Source organism: Athene noctua, chromosome 1 (genome assembly GCF_965140245.1).
Source record: "Athene noctua chromosome 1, bAthNoc1.hap1.1, whole genome shotgun sequence".
In the NCBI taxonomy this organism is placed as follows: Eukaryota; Metazoa; Chordata; class Aves; order Strigiformes; family Strigidae; genus Athene; species Athene noctua.
This window is the reverse complement of record NC_134037.1, coordinates 250026181-250048664: the sequence shown is the minus strand read 5'-3', so window position 1 is coordinate 250048664 and position 22484 is coordinate 250026181. Positions and strand designations below refer to the sequence as shown.

Below are 22484 nucleotides of genomic sequence, written 5' to 3'. Positions count from 1 at the left end.
TAAATGTCTCGAAGTATAGCATAGCTTTATTTTTATATCATTGTTCAGGTGTAAGTAAAATTTTTGGAAAAAAAAGAATGGAAGTCTGTGGGAAAACACCTGGAAAAAAAACAGAATGGAGAAGATACAAAGAATAGATCCTTAAGTACCACATAACTGCTAGACAATAAGTTTGTCTACTGGCCTGCAGCCCGTTGGTGTCAGCACTCTTACAAAATTTAGTGAGTATGTAGTGAGCGATGAATTTTACTGAAACAACATCAAAACAGGGTTTCTTAACAGGCTTATGATATCTACTTCTGGATTCATTTGGTACAAGTCTGTTTGACTAACATGTCTTAAAAGTTAAATATGTAGGATGTCTTTTAGAGGTCGATGAGGCATGAGAGTGCATGTCAGCAGCCAGGGCTTTGCTCCCCACTGTCGCAGCACACTGAATTCTTCTGCTTTCTAATCAAATTGAATTGATTCAGTTTAATTCTTAAAAGTATTAAAAGCAAACAAACCCACTGCTAAACTTCTTAGAAACAGGGCTGCTGTTTAGCCTGAGCAGCAGTTTAAGGGGAAAATGACGTTTCTGAAGATTTGCAGCCAAGTGAGAGCTGGTTTTGGAACGAGGTGGATTGCTAAAGGATATAGCGTAAGATGTGCAGCAGCCTTAAACTGCAAGGGGCAGGAAATTCCCCAGATTTTGCAAGGTGCCTCTTGCTTTACTGGACTTTAAAAATAACTTCCCTAAGTAATGATGTACTTTCCTTAAATTTTCCACTGGGAAGAGCTTGAAAGCACAGCCTCGCTATTCCCAAAAGGCCCGACACCCTGGGAAGCAAGAAGCAGCCCTGATTCATTAGAGCTTCATAATTCATAACTTTGCGCTTTTGGTAGTTAGTTTTGGCATTAAGTCGCTGGGGGGGCGCTGCCTAAGCCAGCAGCAGCAGTCCCTGCCTGCGCGCCGCTCTGCCGGGCTCTCCTCCCGCCGGCCTGCGTTCCCCCGGAGCACGGACAGGAGCAGAGGCGAGGGGGGGAAGCCTGACGTTTAGTGAGGGGATTTTACGGGCCAGAACCAAAGCGGCCCCGCCAGGAGGGCGGCAGCCGCGCCGCCGGGCCCTCGCCGGGAAGCGGCGGGTCGCTCGGGAGCGGGGCGGGGCCCCGCGCGGGCGCGCGCCGGTAGAGCCCCGCCTGGCGGCGCCGTTTCCACGGCAACCGCCGAGCGGCCGGCGGCGCTGGAAGATGTCGGCCGGGGATCGGCGCTGCGCGGCGGGGTTCGCCTTCCGCGCCCTGCCCCAGAAAACCTTCGCCTGCCTGGAGAGCGGGGACACCGCGGGCCGACTCCTCAAATGGTGGGGGGGAAGGCCCGCTGCGGGAGGGAAGGGCGGGCGGGCTGAGGGCTGGGGCCGCCACCGCGCCCTCAGGGCTCCCGCTCTGGGGGCAGCGGGTCCCTGTCTTTTTCTTTTTTTAATTATTTTCATTCCCCCCCGCTTTAATTGGAAGTCTCCTCGGTATTTTTCAGGAACGTACAACGCTTGTTGTGGGGTGTAAGGCATCTTCCAGTCCAAAGTTAGCCGAGATCCAGTTCAGCTTCGCAGCGTTGCTCTAATCCTGCTTGAGCAGCGGTTGTGCATCCCCCACCCTGCAGGGACGGCAGGGAGGCGGTTATAAGTGAGAATGAAAAAAAAGAAAAAGAAGTGTAATTATTGGTCAGAATAAGACTTCATGTAGTGTACCTAGGAAAATTCTCAGAGTGTGTAAGTACCTAGTATGTCTGCAGAAGATTTAATCTCGTTTTTCCATTTCAGGTCCATGCAAGGCAGGATCACAGCTCAAGCATTCAGTTTTGACCAGCAGTTTAAGCCCTATCAGAAGGATGAATTTGTTATGGTAGTTCTAAATCCTTTATATTTTAAGTTTACTTTTTTCCATTAAAATCCAGCTATTGGAAAACTGCATAATGGCAAGCGCTGCAGCAGTGTTAGCATGCTATGCACCTGCTCACTCTCTCCTTGAAAGTAGGTGATTTAGGTGTGGTGCTCAAGTCTTACTTTGTGGGTTAACTGTATTGTCCAGAAAAAATATTTCAGTCTGTGCTAATGTTACCCATGTTTTAAGAGGGAACAATTTAGTCATTCAAGATTCCCAAGAATGGGAACCTGAACTGGATGCTTCTCTTGGCCACCGCATTTAATGTTGGGAAGTCCACCTGGGAGAGACTTTAAACAGTGTACATGCAGTCGGTACCCGTGCTCACAGCTATTAACAGTAAATACACCATGCAATTAGACGTGCATATGCACTATATTATCTGAAAATATTTTAAAATCTATTGGATATCATTGATTTATACTGGAATTTCGGGCTTTCAGGTTTTGAAGACTCAAGTCTCTTGCTGGTTTTGTCACCTCCACTTTTACTGTCTGCAAAGTCCAATCTGTTCATCTATTTGCAGACAGGAAAAAAAAAATCTGTGGTTTTAAATTAAAACAATGTGGTTTTTACATCCGTTCTTTTAAAAACAACTCTTTGATTTGTTGTATGTCTACTTTATATTGTTAACCTAGATAAGGAATTCAACCTGTTTGTATTTTAAAGAAATTCACATAGAAATAACCAATATTTCATATCCCACTGATAAACATTTCAAATGATTGAAGCTTACAAAATACGCATTTGCATTCTCAATGCTTGGTTCTTTGGAATTAAAAATGTGAAAATATCACTATGAAATGATTAATTCTGAGTAGCTGTGAATTAATTGAGAACAAAGGGACCATTACATTGTAGAGTCTGATCTCTCTGTATCCCAGAGAGGTGGTAAAGAGATTTGGAGATGCAGTGACTGAAAAATCCATCATTGTCTTAGCAGCTTCTTCAATGATTATTCACTCTGCATGTCTGCATATACATAAGTCTGGGTTTTCTTAATTGGCTTATCTATCGTTTAAACTTGTCAGCTACCAACATTACTATGCCTGTCTCCTTTTTTTAATTGATAAATCAATGAGATTGAATACTTCAGGTCTTACTGTGGAATATCTTCTCTATCCCTTCAATAACTTTAGGATTTCTTCTGTAACTATTTAATAACTTTTGGGTGTCTCTACACTTCTCCAAGCTTCAAACTTATTTACAAAATGTAAATTCTATAATCATACTTAGCATTTCACTTTTTACTTCAACAACATTGCATGGAGAGATAGAATTGTTTCTTCTCTTCCTCCATTTTCTGTACCTCCAGAGATTACATACAACCTTTTTATGTGTTCTTGGACTAAAAATGCTCTACTGTAAAAGGTTAGTATTGCATATATAATTATGTACATGAAGATATCTTTAGTATATAAAAGACACTGGCTACACAAAGTTACAAAAACATGTATTTGGTGGTCTGATACTTAGTACCCAAACTGAAAGATCATACAGAACCTACTTACTAAGTGGATCCTTATCATTTGCTTTGAAAGTATCCAAGGCACTATAAATTATGATTTTATGTTTCATTTCATTAACTTGTGTTCTCTTATTTGAATATTATAGGCATTTTTTAACGACCAAAATGTGAATTCCAGCTTAAAGTTGCTCTCAGCTTCAGGACAATGGACTACATTGGGTAAATTTAGAATAAATTAACCTTAAATAAAAAAATCTGTGTTGTAACTATTTTCCTCTACCATTTTGTAATAATGACAGTTCATATATATGCATCTTCACCTAGTTGAAATATCTTAAAGAATGACTTATTTTACTAAATAATAAGAAAATACTCTTACCTAGTTTAAGTTGTCACATTTTATATTTTTTTTTCCCTTGACCCCTGCATTGATCCATAAACCAAGCTACTAGAGGTGGTTTTAAATGATCTGTGACATCCAGCTGACCTGATCATGTATCCAGGCATGATCAACTGCATTAAGTGTGGAATTATAGTACTACCTTATTCAGACAATATTTGAAGAAAGATACTCTTCTACAGATGCAACCACCTTACTTAGGACAGATCTGAGATTATTGCTCTGTTACAAATTAAAGTTGAGAGAACAGAAGATTAGCTAGAGCACAGCCCCGAGCAAATATGCTATCTGCACAACAAAAGTGATCTAGGCACAGAAGGAGAGCCATGTGATAGGTTGCTCTAGTTGCAGTCATGGCATAAGGTTGACTTCTAGTTTGTTGCCATATCATTATCAGCTTATAACCTTGATTATGTCTGTAGATGGAGATGAGGCACTAAAGGAGAAAGACCAAAAGCAAATAGCACATGATTTTATGCAACCATTTTGCAATTGTATTTTTGATTATGTAAATGACACACAATTTCATGGAAATTGCATGTGATAGTGTAATGGGATTTTGTGTATAATGTGAACTCTTGATATTGCCAAAGTGATTTTCCTTAGGAATATTTTAAAAGGGGGTAGTGGGAGGTCCTCACTTCTTCGGGTTTGTCTGAAAATACTTTACTGTGTGTAAATATTTAATGGAGCTTTGGGAATTTTCTAACATTTCCATTTCAGTTCTCTGGAATTGGCATAGTTTTCCCCACTATATACAATGACACTAGACATTGCCACCTTTTTGTCAGCAAAATCCATTTTCCATACACTGTACTCAGCTGTTAAAACCATTGAAATATACAAGATGCAAAAAATATCTCGAGTTCCCCTTCAGGTACCTATTTTTCACTCTAGCAAGCAAAAAGAAAATAAATATATTTCAAACTGTGGGTAAACTTTTTCCTGCTTTAGGCAAGAATTTTTTTAGGCTATCTGTCTAGCCTGTGACTTGCCAGTCCCTGTAGTGAAGGTCAGTAGGTTACATACCTCGTGTTAAGAGCGGAGGGTCACTTGCCAAGTATCTCAGCTTAACTCCTGATTCTCTCGGTCTTCCTCAGCACAGAAGTAATGCATTTTGTTCTGAGGACTGGAAGGGTTCCCTTTCTAAATCCTGAACAGCTGGTATACCCCATTTGCTCTTAAAATTTCATCTTCCCATTCTTTGCCTATTTTTGGTGAGGAATGTTGGGACATTTTTCTATACTTAGTCTTCATGTGCATTTTTTGAAAATATAGTAAGAATTAGCTTTGAGTGGGAGGAGGTAAAAATTCGTCTTCCAGTATTTGCTTCTTCAGACATGCCAGTATATTAATCCAGGTATATAATTTACTTACCACTGTGGAGTAACTCTTTTAAAAACAAGATCCTGTTCCTGACAGAAAATCCTGGAAATGGGTTCATTTTGCTTTTTAGAAAATCTGAAGAAAATGACATGATCTATGTTGATTCGAATACTGTATTTATTGTCCCACAAACAAAAATTTTAGGGTTTTTTTTTCAGGGAGGAGATATTCTGGATACATAATATAAGTGAGGTTTAGATAGGTTCTTAAAAACCTCCCTTCTCCCCGCCATGAGCTTGGGCAGAAAGTATTTATGGACCCACAGAAAAATGTCAGCATTATATAAAAGACCAATACAATATTACCTTACAAGAGAGTTTGTTTTCATAATCCTTTTGTCTTTTTCCAGGCTGTGGTCCCCTTTTTTGTAAAATCTGTTTCTAAAAGGCCTTTATTACTTTTTTTTTTTTTTTTTTTTCCTGTGTCTAATCTAATTTATTCTTCTCTTGACTGCTTTTCATCCTCACCTTAATATTATCAGACCATAATATCCTCAGTCTCCATCTGTTAGATCAAAAGGTGGCATAAAACATGGGGTCCCCAAGGAATGCAACATGTACCTCTCTTCTCAGGTCCCCCACATGTTGGGATTCCTGGCAGTGTCTCACAATAGTACATTGTCTCAAGAACTCCAGCTTTATCGCTATTTGAAATATAACCTTTTAGGTAAACAATACACAAGGATATTGTCTAGTCTGCTTCATCTGATCAGACAGATATTTAATTACCTATTCTTACACCACACTTTTTTGCCTGCTGTAGTAGCAATATTTTTTCCCTTCTTCTGGCTGCGTGGCAGAATACCTGATAGTTCTGTCATGTGCTGTAAGCCCCCCCTTCATCTGTTACTCTCATCTTTCTAAAATAGAAGCAGCAAAAGGAACAAATCTGATGCATACCAACTTATGTCTTGAGTCTTGCATTTTTAAATAGCTGCAATGAAAACTAAATAGTAGTTTTTCCTTGGAAACATTACTGGCCTTGCACCTGTCAGCAGTCTTGGGGAGGCAGGACTGTATCTGCTTAAGCTCAATTAACTCTTGAAAAGTTATCTTCAAAGGGATAGGGTTACTGTCTTTTTGTGTAAATAAAAATTTAGTATTTGCCTAAGATTCTTGAGTTTCCATATGTACTTGAACCTCTAATGACTGCTTGCCTTTGGAATGGGGTTTTAAAATCTGGAAGGTAATCTTAAAGCAGTAAATTTTTAGACTACTGTAATAGGTTATCATTTGCAAAAATTTTAGATGTCATTTGAACCTATAAATTATCAACCTGCACCTTTAACTTTTGAAATACCATCTTGGTACAGAGCACTGAACTTGCTTTGTGTATGTTCTATATGAAATGGTTTGTAACTAGTAAGTTGCAAGGTGTTTCCCTGAGGTAAAAATCTTTCTTAAACTTTGGGAAGAATTCTAAATATACCTAGTCCAGGGTTTATCTGCCCCATACTAGGTATCCAACGTGTTCATTTAAAAGTATATTGGCAGCACTTTATAGATATTCCAGAGCTAGCTGTTGTAAGAAGCTTAATCTGCTTCAGTACTTCTCGGCTCTTTGTTTTTCACTTGCAGAGCTGTCAAAGCGTTTCTTCTTCCTACTTTATTGCTCACTTTTACAGTGTTATTAAAACTAGTCACTCTTTTCCAGGAAATTCTGAATCTCCAATTTCAAACCTCACCTCTCAAATGGAGAATAGGAGCTTCCAGGATATTTAAACTTTTCCATTTATAGTTTGGTTTTCTGAACTACTGAATAGATTACAAAGCTCTTGATTTTTTTTCCTGATGAAAGCTTTCATAAAATCTTGTTTCAGAGCAGAAGTGTGTCTCCTTTCCTCCCCCTCCCCCAATAAAATCCTAACAATTTGAAAGCCTATAAATATCTCAATTTCTTATACCTTGAGCTCAGTAACTGGGAAAATATAAGATGTCTCTTTTTTCTCAAGTCATTTAACATCTGATTTTTATTAGTCTTGACTCAGTTTTTGATTCATAGGTCTTCACAAAATAATTTCTATTTTAGAGGCTTATTTAGCTCTTATTAAATCTCTGTAAAATAAAAATTCCATCCTTGTGAAAGGAAGCTGGAGAATTAGAAGTCAGAGGTGTCTGTAGGTGAGGGGGTGAGAGGGAGCATAAATAAATAAATAAAGAACAGTTTGGGTTTTTCCTTAGGTTATGAGGATGTAAGTCCTGTTTTTTCTGACTTGTGATTTTGGTTACATAATTTGATTATTTTTTGATAGTCATTATGTGGACAGGTAGGAGAATGTCCTAAACTTTTTTTCTTTAATAAAAGGTACCCTTTCTCATAACTATGTCTATAGATGTGAAGCCAACCAATTAAATGCTGAGCTTTTCTCTATAGCTGATTTTCTTTACATTACGTTGGCCCAATAAAATAATAATATATCTAATGCCAGTATTTTTAGCCTAAGTAGACATATTTTCAAGCCATCAGCTTGTAACTTCTCTTTATTTTTTTTCTTAGTGTTGATCAGATAGGTGGTACAGTTTGCCTGGGTTTAGATACCAAAATGCCAATGCTACTTAAACTATGATTAAATAATCTTCATGTAATAATATATGAGAGAAATCTCAAAGACTTTTAGGAAGTGTGGGGGCAAGAGAAATTTTAGGTTATGCTGCTCTTGCGAAGATTAGGTTCAGAATGAAATGGTAGCTGCTCTTGGAAGCATCATGGTTCATACATCCCTTTTTGGTATGTTTCTGTTCCTGAAATACTGCCTCCTAGAGTGAAATTTGGACATTTCCTAAATGCTAGTCTTTAGTGATCCTTTAGGCCAATTTGTCAGGGCATCACTTTATTTTATCTTTAATTGTATGGTCAAAAGCCTTTTAATATTGTGATGTTGTTGACCACTCTCCCATCAAGGGAACCTACAGTTTTGTACTTCATCACATGAAATCTGCTATTTGTCCACAGATTCTTTAAGGCTTAAGCTGTGGAATGTGATTTCTAAGGGTTGATGTTGAGTTCCCGTATGTTTCATCTATTACTAGTTTTGGTTGATACCAACAGGGGGAGCAGACACATGAGCCTGAATGGAAGGTACCATTTAGATGAAGTTAATGTTTTCTTTACACTTGTTTCTTAGCTTTCTTTGTTTTTTGAAGGACTGTGGGATTGAGTCGTCTTTATGTGATCTGTATTTTTTGTAGAGAATATGCCACACACAACCATTTAGAGAAGTTGATTATTTCCATACTGCATCAAATTAATTACAAAATACTGTAAAACCATTAGTACATAGAAATTCTCCTATTATTTATTTCAAGAGACTTGCAGTTAAGCCTTCCTATATATTCCAGGTTCCAAAGTGACAAAAATTGAAGCTACAGTGGTGCCCTGTACAGAGATTTCCATGTCATTTTTTGATCGGCTGTACTCTGGAGGAGTTGTTAGAGAAACTGGAGATATTGTGAAATGTTATGATGACTATTACGATGATATTCTCATCTCTGATGAATTAAGGAAGGTGAGTATAGCAATGAATAGCTTATTATAATTTTTCATACTCTATTAGGTACCATAAGGACACATTTTTCAGTATACTTTTTCCTGACAATACTACTTTCCATGGTAAAAATGGGCATTGATAGCCATGTGATAGAAATTACTGAGACGCTGCAGGACCCGAATATGTGAAAGCAATGGCTGTTTTCCAGGTGGGCCCTCTTTCCTTTTTAGGTGGGAGAAAAAGGTAAAACCTTCTTCTACTTACCCTTGTCTCAAATAGTCAGTGCTTGGGTATGTGTGTGGGGGAAATGCATCTGCTCACTTGCCTAGGAGGGAAAACAGTTGGTGCCAATGAAAAGGTCCCGTGATACGCAGAGCTGTGAGTTCACCCAACCTTCCAGGTAGTTGATGAAACTGAAGGTACTCAATAGCTACATCCTGAAGCATTCCTGGCCAGGAATGCTGACCATATAATATGTGAAGGCATTTAAGGAAAGTCATCTTCATGTGTTTTCACTGAAACAAGGGAGAGGAAACTATGAAAAGGGAAATTATTTTTCAGTGTAACACTGACTAAATATAACTCATGAACAGGCCCGCAAGGTAAAAACTGTTTGTTATGCTCCAGTGGAGTTTTCAGAGAGCAGATTATTCTGAAAAAGAATCTCTTTAACAGTGGCACCTTCTTAACCAATGTATGTCTTCACTGTAAGTGTTTCTTTTGACTTCATAAGCTAAAACTTATATTTGTTTAGTATTAGCAAAGCATAGTATGGGCGAACTGGATTTTGCTCTTCCTTGTATATATAATCAACGTAAGTACTTAATTATAGAGTTGCACTCATTTGCACTTGGCAAATCCTTTGAAGACAATGTATTTGAACCAGTGACACTGGTTACAGGATGTGGCCTGAAATACTGGTCTGTCTTGGAAAGTTCTGGGAAAAGGAGAGAACTCAAGCTCGTGTTTGAAATTCAGATGTGATTTGTAGCCTAGCAGTTCAAAATACTATGTATTTATTTCTAAGCTGGGTATGTGTGAACTGTTTTCTGATAATTAAGTATACTGAATGTAGGAAAATTAGAGGCAGCATTTAAAGTAAGAAATGATTGGAGCTTCACTCTTTTTCCATTTTCCTTCCCTTGGAAGGGATGTGTGTATTTTCATTTGCAAGTTGAAGGATTCACATTTGTCTGAAATGAACGTGATTCCTACTTGTAAAACCTAAAGTGGCAGAAAGAATTAAGAGTGAAAATCTTCTGGAAACGTCAAAATTCAGATTAAATTAAGTCAGTGCCCTAGGATGGTAGACTGCAGGGGGCAGCAAACTGTCTATCTCCTGATGTCAGAGGGTGGCCCTCAGCTGCAAAACTCCGTGTTTCTTTCCTACCTGCCACATCTTCTCTTGCTTCAGTGAAGAAGGGGGTTGGCATACGTATGAGGTGACCATCAACAACAGTTGCTGCCCTGACCCCTTTTTACTCAGGTTGTGTAATGATGTTATAAAGAGGGCCAGAGAGCAGTAAGCTCTTGTCTAGCTTTGACCAGTTCCCCTGGGTTTGCATCTGCAGTTCAGCTGATGTGACTCAAATGTCTTGTAGCCATATTGAGTTACAATTCCTCTCCACCCTTACAGTGTGCAATGTTAGGACTAATCTAGCAAGTCCTCTGTGTTCGCATAATATTGCAACAAAAGGCAGGTGAGATGCATGGAAACAGCTGGATAGTATTGTCTGGTTAATCCAGGCTACAGATAAAGGCTCACTAGAGTCTATAGTAAAGAATAAGGTGAGTTTGAGTGATCTCCTCTGGGAGATCCTTGCGATTCCTTTACAAATGTGAGATAATGGTAAACTTAGAGTAAAAAAGGAAATGTAGGCAAATTACCAAAGACAAATTGGCAGTGATCGACATACCAAATACAGCTAGATTATTTTCAGGTTACTGACTGCTTCATTAGTGATGAATTGTTCATTAGTGATGAACAATTAACCAGTGAATTATGAGACTCTCAGAAAATCTTCCCTTATGTCTTGTGGGCACAAATCTGACAGTGATTCTGCTTTACATTGTATCTATAAATTTGGAACATAAAGGCATCATTGGAAGAAGGATTTACAGAGACATTTATTTCCATCCTTAGTTCATATATTTTATATGGACATAAACTCTGTGTGGCATACAGCAAAGTAGTTGCATTGTTTATAAACTTAATCGTAAATAAGAAATTTTCTTCTATTTGACTTCTTTGTTATTTTCTTGTTCCACAAGGTCTTGCTTCTGGAAGATTCAGACCATTATGACTTATTCAGTCAATTGGATCGCAAGGAATTTCTGTTCTGTCTTTTTAAGCATCTTTGCATTGGAGGAGCTCTTTGCCAGTTTGAAGATGTAGTTGGCCCATACTTAGAAACTACAAAAGCTTTATATAAAGACTTGGTGAGGTGAGTGTTTTCCGTTTAACACAATTGTGTAAATGTATGTGCTGTGCATAGATACTTTTATGCTGATTTGTGTAAATTTCTTGTGTGGTACTGCTTCAAAAACGGGGCTGTTATTTAATCAATCTGCAAGCTTATTTGTCTTCAACTATTACTGTGTAACAATGGTTGTAGTTCAATGGCAAAATATATGCAATTGTAATGGCATCTGTCCCACATAAAAACTTTTTAATGTTACGTATATGGACATTGATGTTTTATAATTCACTCCCATTTTAAAGATTTTTGTTTCTGTAATCGTCTACTGAAAACAAGCCATGGCACTGGAACCAGATTGTGTTCCCACTGTCATTGATAAAATATCAACAATTAAGTCTTGGACTACTTTCAGCTGCTTTTGGCTTAGGATTTTAAAATTGAAATACTTCAGTTGAAATTTTTAGTTCTGTATATATGTTATTCCAGCTATGTTGGGTTTTTTTCTTAAATACAGTTAGATTTTGGCAATATTAATTCCACAAATACACTTCTCACAGCATAAAGCTGAGTTAGAATCTGGCTGTTAACATGACACAGTGGACTTATACACCAGACTTGGCAAATGATGTGTGTGGAATTGTTTGGAATTGTATGTATTTTTTTTTCCTTTAGATTAGAGATGATTGGTCAGAGGTTCAAATTCAGAAAAAAAAGGCAATTTTTTTACCCTGTTTTGATATATCTGATTGACAAAATTTCTTATTTCCTAGTTAGTGGGAAACGGAATGTAGTAATTGGTTATGCAAAGACTCATTCCTAGCTAAACTAATGGGAATATGAAGATTGTCAATGATATTACTAAAATATTATATTATACTTTGGCACTCATAGTAAGTGTTCATGGGATACTGTAAAGAACAATATTAATGGAAAACAACTGAAGACCTCTGAAATGAGAGGTAGGACAAGAACTCTAATAATGTGGATACTAAGTAATGCACTACAATGTACACTACAAAGGCTTCAAATTGCTTAAAGCAGGAATTGATATTTTTCTTCCTTCTCATCTCTATTTGGAATGGTGTGATGACCATTTATTATTATTTCATCTCCTCTTTTAAGATTATACACAAGAATATTGGGAAAAAAATGTGTAAGATGTACTTGTCATTAAGTCTGTTCTTAAAATGTCTTTGGATAAACTTAAGAGTAAAATGTGTATGTCTGAACAAAGGTACAGTGAAAGGATTAGACCCAGTGATTCTTAATCACCTGAATATTTCTTTACTTCTATAGCACTTGTGTATCAATTACTGTATCCATACAAAATATTTAAAACAAAATATTTGGCTGGTTTGGGGAATTTTTTGCAATACTTAACCAAAAAAGCTCACAAATCTTCTAAGCAGCTTTCAGATTTTCTAATGATCAGTGCTTTTTGGGGTGTAAGTTGATTTAATCACATGCTGTTTCACAGAGTCATCTAAAATAAATGATTAAAGTAGCAGTAGAACAGTCAATACTTCTAGAGAAACCACTGAAACAGAGAAATTGAGCTTTGTTCATATTCCAGGAAGATTTTTTAGCAATAATGAACTTAGATTGCTTGGTGTATTAATTTGAATATGGTGATTAGTTACCAGAGCTTTCTTATTAGTGTGATTAGTTTTGATATTTCATACCATCGGTATGAATACCATAGGTAGATGGAAATCAAGTGGCTTCTTCAGAAACACAGAATATGACAGAAACTGATCCATCAGTGCTTCAGCTCTACCTTCCCTTTAAGTCACTCACTCTGCACTGGAAACAAGCTGTTTGTTACTCTAATCCTTGGCCTTATCTGACTCTGCATTGACTACAGCTGTTTCTGCTCTTGTGCTGTTGAATTGACCTAGGACAAAGCACAAATCCAATCAGTTCCTTCACTTTATTGCTTCCCTTTGCTGTTGTTTTCTCCTAAACATGTTCAAGTTTTGTTCTAAGCCACTCCTTTTCTTTACCTTCCTATCTCCTTAAACCTTTTCCCCTTCTTTTTCCTTTTCCTGCTGTAAAATTTGACAAGGATGCCAAGTAATTCTTGTTACTTAAAAAAAAAAAAAAAAAGCAACTTCCAAAATCTTCCCCATAATTTTATCCTGCTTTCAAGATTTGCTTTTTCTTTACCCTCAACCTGTTCTTTATTGACCCTTTATATATTTCTGTGATTTTTCTTCTGTGTGCTACTTCTATATAATACCAGGAGAAAACTTATCAAGATCTGTTCCTCTGGTTTTTGGGTGTTTGTTTTGGTTTCTTTTTTCCCGTTGGCAGCTTGTTTTCTAGCCTCCAAAGTTTTGAACTACATCTACTCAGTTCATGTGACATAACTGATCTTCAATATTTATCTACCATATGTCTCTCCATTTCTGCGCCTAAAAATGTCTACTGGTTTCTCACTGCCAGTGAAGCTGGTGTTAACACTCACTACAAGTTTAAAAAGAAACTCACAATTTAACTAAATCTTTTCTTTTTCTCCTTTGATAGTAAGTTCTCAATCGATCCCATGAGAAAAGCTTTTGATCTTGACATTTCAGACTTTCCCTCCCCCTTCACAGCCATGGTTGTCTCCTGCTTTGTCTCATTTTCTCCTGTCTGCAGTTTATCCAAAATGATGTTGCTGTTTTGTTACCACCATCTTAAGAGAGAAAAAGCCAGTGAAAGGATAAGCAATACAGCTCTGAAGAGGCACACTCATGCCACAGTATCATGATTTCTAGTCCATGCTGTGCCCTACTTCATTTTTGCACAAAGTACACCAGAAAATAAAGCAATGAAAATTACTTTCTTATGGCCTTTTATTTTCAGTAAACAATTGTTAATGAGAGTAGCGGTCTCTCAAGTTCTGTTTACCAAACAGTTCACCTTCAAATTCCTGTTGAATACCAACTATTATTTAAATTCTTCTTTCCTAGACTGCTATTCTGCATCTGGTTTCATTTCACCTTGGATTGCAGTTGCATTGGATATTTTCTACTCTTTGTAAAGTGATTAAGAACTTTTTGCAGTATAAAAAGATCCTGTCAAGTGTACTCTTCTTAAGCTTTAATTTTTATGTCTTGAGGGCTCAGAAGGCTCACAAAAAACAAGTGGATAGTATAGTAATTACCAGGTGCTAGCTGATGTGCATTGAAAAGTTAGCCCCCACAGATGAACTTATGCTAATCATGATATGCTTATAGAGGTATAAACCACCACGGTTTGATCCTGTAAAAGTTTTTCTTATGGAAAAAAGCCTTGAGATGAGGAGTTCCACAAAAGTGTCTTTAGTGTCGGAAGTGGCAGACCTATTACAAGCTTTTCCCCACTTCTCCTTCTTACAGCCTTTCTTCTGGCTTTCATGAGTTCTAACTCCAAGGCACTAGTGTTCAAAATAACGTCAAAAGGTTTGAGATTTCATTTTATTAAAGCATTTCCATGTATATTGCTTTATTATGAGAGAATGCAGTAATATTTTGAAATTAACCACTCTAGATGTTTTACAAGTACAGCTAGGGACTTCTAAATAGGACTACTAAATGGCAGACATTTTCTTTTTGTGAAAAGAATAATAACTACTTCCTAATGAATTAATGCACAACTTCTTGTCTGTTAGTAATCCAGCAGTAAGTCGTCTGACCAGTGGAATCCATCCAAAATTTTAGCGTTGTGTTGTATCTTGTGTAAGCTAAATAATGTCAAAATCCTTGTTGTAGTACTTTTGGTTTAGTTAAAGAATACATTTATATAACAAAAACTTGTTAATTCAAATATATGAATCTGTGTTGATAAATCTTGTCTTCTGTACCTAACCCCTGATTTTTCTGACACTGTCCCTTCCATGGTGACAGCTGCTGTAGTATCTTGTAGTCATTGTTCTCTTCTTCCTTCTGTGCCATCTCCATGCCCTTTCTCCCAGGATAAATTAATTTATGTGAAAGCATTGAGTTGTTCTTTTAATGTTTGGAAAGCCTAATAAAATATTGCCAGTAAGGTTAGGATATAAATAGAACTGAAAGTGAATTGAGAGACGAAAAAGAAGTTTGCCCTTCATAAAAAGAGAATAGATGCACATTAAAATGATGAAGGAATTACCATGTTCAATTAATAGTTCAGAAGTTAACAATTTGAAAGAACAAAGGAGAATATTAAGACTATCTTAAAGGAAATACATTCCTTTTCAAGAAGACAATGTAGGTTTTTTTCTGAAATCTTTTAGGGAAAAAAAGAAAAAATTAGAGCAAGCGAACTTGTCAAAGTCAACCTCCTGGTTTCTTTCAAGTCAGCAAGGGAAGAATCTCATCTGATTTTGGCAGATATAGTATTTTGCCTTAAAAATTAACCAAAATACTAGAAATAAACACTCCGTCTGAAAAATGGCTTACAGGAAGCTAACCACAAGGGGAACATTTCTCAAGGCAGTGGAATAAAGAGGAAGACACTCTCTATCACCCCTTACTTTGTTATCTTAGATATATATATATATAACATAAAAATGAAGAAACTAGAAATGGAAAGCATTGTTTTCAGACACAAGAATATGAAGCCAGAGTAATTTAAATACAGTTGTAGCCTTTGGGGGTGGTGATATATGGTAGAAAGTGCTAACCCCACTAACCTTGTTCGGAAAGTTGTCACTCTTTCATCAGAGATGCTTAAACAGTTCTGAACTGCTGCAGTTTACAGCCCAGTGCATTAGCATAAACGGACATCCATGTTAGTTTATCTTAATATGCTGGTCTGTAAACTGCAGGGGTCAGAAGCTGAGTCATGAACCAGTTGAGCTGTCCCTGCTGGGAAGGCAGTAATCTCTAGCGGGGTGGTAAGGCAGACAACTGAGGCCAGTACCAGTTTCAGCAATGCCGTCTTAATCCACGAGTATATCAACATGTCAGCTGCAACAAAAAATTCTGAGAAAGCCTTGTTAGTGACTTACCACAGGAAAGATCAACTTCACAGTATAGGCTTAATTCATACATGACTGAGTCATTACTCTACAGATGAAATCAGTTAATTGGAGAGTCAATTTCTTTTATTGGTTGGAGAGATTGAATCAACAAAGATGTTGGTTGACTTGGGGTTTTTTTGTTCTTATAAAAAGAAGCTTTGCAAAAGCGGTGGTAATAGGGGACTGCTGTCACAGGCGGCTTGGAGCTGGTACAGCGTACAACTGGGCTGTGTTTAACACACATCTTCTAGCAACTTGGCTATATTGGGATCTTTCCTGGGAACTGAACTTGTTTGTGACAAGGCAGATTTTGAGCTATGCATTTCTCAGAACTGTGTAAGTATGGAATTTTTAAGTGCCAACTGCTCCACAGTGATTTATCATAAACAGGAATCAGTGAAATCAGGTAAATTAATAGAAGTTACATGATCTAATTTATGAAGAAATGTAAGCATCACTTAAAGCAGACCTGAGGAAAAATGATACATTTAAAAATACTTAAATTTAAAAGATGTAGAGACGGCTGGATGCTTTGCAATAATATTGTAGTGTTATTGGTAGTTGTGACAGAAGAAATGGCAGTCTTCACGACAAACACAGTCTGGAAATAAAAAAATTCAGAACTAATACTATCCTAAGTTGCATAGCTGTCTGTATATACAATGTTACAAAGGAGGAAAAATTAACCTAAACTATAATTATATATTAATTAAAAATGAGCTAAAGTCTGCATTTCTTCACCTGTACTGCTACTACTTCTTGTAGTCAGTATTAAAGAAGAAGTTCACTTTGCAGGTTTTTTTCTCAAAGAATATGTGAAAAGATTTTTACAAAATGTTTAGCTTAATAACTTTTCATAGCTATCAAAATGCAGACTTTATATTGGAGTCATCTAGGCCTGGGTAGTATTGCTGTGATTTAGTAGCTGAAAACAGTGAAACCAACAGATGACTAGACACATTCATAACATTCGCATTATCTAACAATGGTCAATGCACCTTTTTATGGTCAATGTGCAATGTGACATGAGTTGAATTTTAACTATTAATATGAACTTGATCAAATTTGAATGAGAACACAGTGCATATGTTAAAAATGCATTTAATAAATGAAGGATTTAATAATCCATGCTTACTGTACATATTAAGTATGTATTATTCCCCTGTATTTCAGTGTTCAAAAGAATCCTGAAACTAATGAAATACAAATTATTTCTACAGTCTTCAGAGTGACTGCATATGTAAGTATTAATAATTTTTTGGTACAGGATTTTACTGGAAGTAACATGCGTAACATGAAAAGAATGAATTGCCATTTACACAAAGAAAGCATAAGATTCCATTTTAAAGGGTTATTTTTCCATAGTTGTTACTTTTTATTCATTAACTCTTTCCCTGATCTCATCTTCTTTATTATTTCTTCATCAATAACCACCAACTAAAGTTTTACTTGATAGCTCATTAAAAATAGGTTTATTGGATTTACACTTGAAATCATAATAGTCATCCAGAAACTAGTTTATGAAAAAAATAATTTCTTTAGGTTTGAGAAATTCTTGTTTCAGATCTACTTAACATGGCAGTAAGGATTAAGAATCCACTCTTGACTTTGTATAGTTCTGTTTCTGGAAATGTGGCTAGAATTTTCTGAGCAGCTTGTATTGCATCTGTTTCTGTAAAGACTGCAAGGAAGTTCAGTATACAAAAAGGTTGGGGTGGTGAGATAACTGCTAGCCTCTTCTCCCCTCCCTTGTCAAGTCTCATTCCTATCTGTTTCTCTTGCAAAATCATACATTTACCATCAAGATAAGTTTGAGAACTGGCTTCATGTTTACTAGATTCAGCATATCTGTCATTTAATTGTTACAGTAGGATGAACTACTCCAAATTCTTCTTGAGTAACCAGAATATGTAATACTTAAATGTCAGATAATGTACCCACTTTCAAAAGAACGAGCTGATGTCATTTCGGACTGCACAAACTTCCCTATAAGTTGCCAATAGCCCAGTTGTTTGTCTGTGGGTCATCATCTTTTAAGTACTGTGTGTGATTCATGAAAGGCTTTTGAAAGGGTTTTGAAAATAAGCACTTTATGGGTGTATCAAATTTTACCTTTTTACTATGCAGCAGACTGTAATAAAAATAAAAAAGCAAAACCCTGATAACTCGATGTTCTTCTGTTATTACTGTTTCCTTCCCATCTCTGTATCAAATGTATTGATGTGAACTGTGCGGATTTCTGTGTGTAGGTAGGTGCATGATAGTTAAGAGCTTCCCTAACTGTCTTTGCCATACATTAAATATCATCAGTATAAAAAAAAAAAAAAAAAAAAAAAAGTAGAAGAAAGAAAAAAAAAGACAAGCTTTGTCAACTTTTTGAAAACAAAAAAGTGGACGGACAAAAGAAAATCCAGTGTAAATACAGAGCAGGCTATGCTCCCTGTAGGCTTGGGGGAAAATTGGGCTTTACTGCACATTCTGAAAATTTGTGAGGTGAAGAAGAATTCTGAAATTCTGCTTTCCATTAAAGAACATGCTGAAGAATTTTCTCTCAGAATAGAGAAAAGCTTAAATGGGTATATCTAGATTGTTTAGTGGCTCTGTGGATCAAAGTTCTTTAAACTCTACTTGGCAGTGACAAGAAGGGCACCTACTGGAACATAAATGTCTTGTGCTTATGATGAAAAATGTCTCAAGGAGATAACTACACTTCTGCAGTAGATTTAGTTTCTGAGTTCATTTGGTAAATAGCTGTAGAGTGTATCATTATGACCTTAATGTTGAGCTGACAATTTTTAAGTCATGTTTTCTTGGTTTCTATCTGAAAGAAATGGACATAACCTCTTAGCCTGATATATTAAAGAAAAAAAAAAAAAAAAAAAAAGCAGCTGTTCTGGTAAAAGTGACTGGAAGAGCAGCTGAGAAGGTAGAAGAGCACACATTTTTGCATGCTGGACTACTAAATGGACAAATAAATATAGTCATATATATGCACAAGTACAAATGGAATCAGGAATTAAGAAGTTTATGTAATCCCATCCTGACACCATCCCTTCCTTTTTATTTGCTTTTTAAGCTGTGGCTAAGAAGCCCTTGTTTTGGAAACAATATTCAAAAATCCACAGTATTAGAGATGTAATTATTTCAAGGTATTAAGGTGGAGTTATAAATGTCTGTAGATCGCTTCAACATCAAGAGTTGACAGACCTGGGCATCACAAGAGAAATAATTTTATATTTTGTGACCAAGTCCTCTGTTGAACTCCGAATACCCTTGAGAGCTTTGGGGCTTGTATATAATGAAACGTTGTTACAGATGAAGTATTTGGATGCTACCTGATCCGTTAGAACTTTCTTTATCTGAGCTCAAACTATGGCAGTGTTAGAAATCAGTGTAATGCATAGTTTATTCAAAAAGTATTTTTTAAAAAAAAGTTTTTTAAGTGATCCAGTTCTGAGAGATGTTCAGCAGTATTTTTATTTCTGTATTATGCTATGCATTATGTTATGCATATGTACTCTTAAATAATCAGCTGATTATCAGTGTTCCTACAAAGAAAAAAAAAAAGATCCTACTCTAACATCAGTAAATCAATCATTACACCCCCTGCATGTCTGAACCAAAGTCCACACTGCAGATGGAATTGGTACGATTCTTAATTTGTGTACATGCACCCAGTTGCTCTAAAACCCAGAGTAAGTCTCTGTAAATTCCAGAGCCTTTATGCTCAAGTATTTTAAGGGGTTTATACCTTCTTTACTAATGCAAATGAAGAACCCTTTTCATTTAATTAGATTATATTTCTTATTTTCCTGATACCAGGTTTGGTATATTACGGAGTTTCTTGAAATGCCAGAACACCAGAACTTAACTCGGTTTTGTTCTTGAACAAGTTTTTAGTGTGCTAACACTGCCTTTAAAGAGCCAAAACCTCAACTGACGTCGGTCAGTTCCACAAGGACTGCAGGAGCAGGATCTTCAGTGGCAATGGGAAAAAAGTTTAACTAGCAATCACATTTTGGGGTCGATCTTCTCTTGCTTTCTTTCAGTTGCATGCATTAGCTTAGGTTATTTTTGGATCAAACTCCAAAGGCATTGTGATGCCGAGTACTGCAAAATCTTAAAGCTTGCTCTCCTTACTGCAACTGCGAATCCAGTGTTTGATACCTATGTATCCCTGAAAAACACCTGAAGAGAGCTAGGCATCTTAAAACTGGAGCTACAGAGCTTGATGCTGTGTTGCTTAAAAATAGAATGCTATTTTTAGCTTGAGGCATTTGACTGCCATTGGAAAATGCTGTGAATAAACATTATCAAATTTCTACCTGTCTTAAACAATGCTTTTGTGGTGGTGCTTATCTTAATTCAAGATTTATGCTCTTGAGTAATCCCCCAAAGGAAGACACAACATATAGTAGGAGGTTCATCCTTTTTGAAATAACAGAAGAAAAAATGGGGTACCAGTAATAGCTACTGGATGAAATTCAGAAATGGTCCTTGGAGCAGAAATTAGAACACAGATCTTTTCTGTCTAAGGTGACTGCCTTAACCGCTGAGAGAGGTTACAGTTTTCATGTGTCCTTGGTCCAAATAAAATGGATTATTTTATGCAAAGGAAGACCGCTCCAACAAAAGAATGTGAGAGATGTGCCTCTAATCTGGAATAGTCTGTAGTCCAGGAGTTTAAATTTTTTCTGGAGAAAATGGACAATATATGCAATATAGCAATTTCTCTTAGGTGAAAAAATTGGAACAAAACCTACGTCTCTTCAACTGTTGTATAAAGCTGTTGGGGAGCAGGAAGAAACTGTTACAGATTTTAAAAGAAAGGAGGTGTCAGCTACGTATTTGCTTGTCTTTTAGATGTTCAGTTACCAGACTGAATGAAAAAAAAAAAAAAATCCAACCCTCCAAAGATCCCCCTATGTAGTTTCTGGATCCCTACTGGATTTGAAGCATGTGTCAAGCTGTGCTGCCCTGTCAGTGCTGAAGTTTTTATTGACATGTGCAGACGTAGGATGTTAAATTGAAGAGCCCAGTTCTTGTGTTGCTTGTCAGCTGAACGTGTTTTTTCAGAATGAGGATTTTGAAGCTAGGTGCCTAGATTCCATTCAAACCCTTTCTGAGGATTGGCACACAAAATATTTTCGAGAACTGTTCAAAGTTGTTAATAAGAGCTGTAATGAAAGTTTTCCTTAAATGCAAATATTTGAAACTGAACAGACGCATTAGCAAATGTTAAGTGAGAAAGAATTACTGATAGAACAGCTTTATGTATTAATATATAGACCCCAAACTTTTTGTTCTGGTTCAAAGGAAACATTGATTGGGCTGTTGTGTATTTAATCATCTGTATTTTATGCTCTAATGGCATAAGCACATGCTTACATGTTTTAATTTTACATTTTATATTAATATTACATTTACTTCAAGATTATTGGAACTATGCAGACAGAACTGGTGTGCATTTTGCAGCATCAGGATCCCCATGGAGACATAATGCCGCTTAAATAAATTATGGTGCATTTATTCTATTTTGCCATGAAATAAATTGTTACCATTGGAACAAAATGATACATTTCATTGAGATTTTATGAATTCTCTCATGGGTATCTATGTTGTTTCTAATACTGTGGTGGTTTTTTTACTTTCTCTCAGGATGATAATGGCCTATGCTACCCTTCAAGCAAAAGCCACCAACAGACTTTTGCCTACTTGATTGTGGATCCCTGCAAGCGACATGTGCATACTCTGTATCACTGTTTTGGTGGAAGCTTATTTACTAACTACTTATAAACGTGGCTGTTCTCCAGCTTTATAAGGGAGGTAGTCGCCTCTCTGCGGGAATTCAGGTAGAAATTGCTTCCTTTTCTTGGGAGGAAGGGCGTGCTCCTTGGTTATCCGCTCCGAAAGGCTACACCTTCACGCAGATGTTGCTACGGGGTTGGTGACAGTTTTTCTGTATTTAAAAGGCACTTCTCGAGGCTGTTTTTTTGGCAGTTTTGTCTCTCCTTCCTTCACCTGTTTTATCTAATAAAAGGTATTTCTGAAGGTCTCTCGTCAACGTATGAAACAGCTTTGCAGATCCACGACGCATAAATGCAGGGGGGAGGCTACAGAGTCAGTGAAATCTCTGCGGAATCGGGAGAAAGAGCGCCAGGCGGCCCGGGCCCGGCTCGCACCGACCGACCTCCCCGGCCCCTCGCCCCCAGCCCCCGCCCCGTCCCGGGAGGCCGGTGCCGCCCGGGCGCGGCCGCGCCGCCACCGCCAGGTGAGGCGGGGGCCGAGGGCCGACGGGCCGGGCCCGGCCGCCTCCTCGCCCCGAGCAGGGCCGGGCCCCACCGCCTCAGCCCCGCGGCTGCCCCCGCTGCGGGAGGCGGCGGGGGGGGGGGGCGCGTCCCGGGCCGAGCCCCCCGCGGCCCTGCCCGTGTGGCCGGTTC

The 22484-nt window shown here is 37.5% G+C and overlaps 1 protein-coding gene across 1 annotated transcript; it reads left to right on the top strand.

The window, feature by feature from the left end:
• The first annotated feature begins 1230 nt into the window (after positions 1-1230).
• On the top strand, positions 1231-21924 carry CFAP300 (cilia and flagella associated protein 300). The gene is made up of 7 exons (XM_074932396.1): positions 1231-1340; positions 1797-1878; positions 3532-3604; positions 8510-8676; positions 10930-11102; positions 17218-17284; positions 21703-21924. The coding sequence occupies exons 1-7, from the start codon at positions 1231-1233 to the stop codon at positions 21838-21840; spliced, it is 810 nt and encodes a 269-aa protein (XP_074788497.1). The 3' UTR covers positions 21841-21924.
• The last annotated feature ends 560 nt before the right edge of the window (positions 21925-22484 follow it).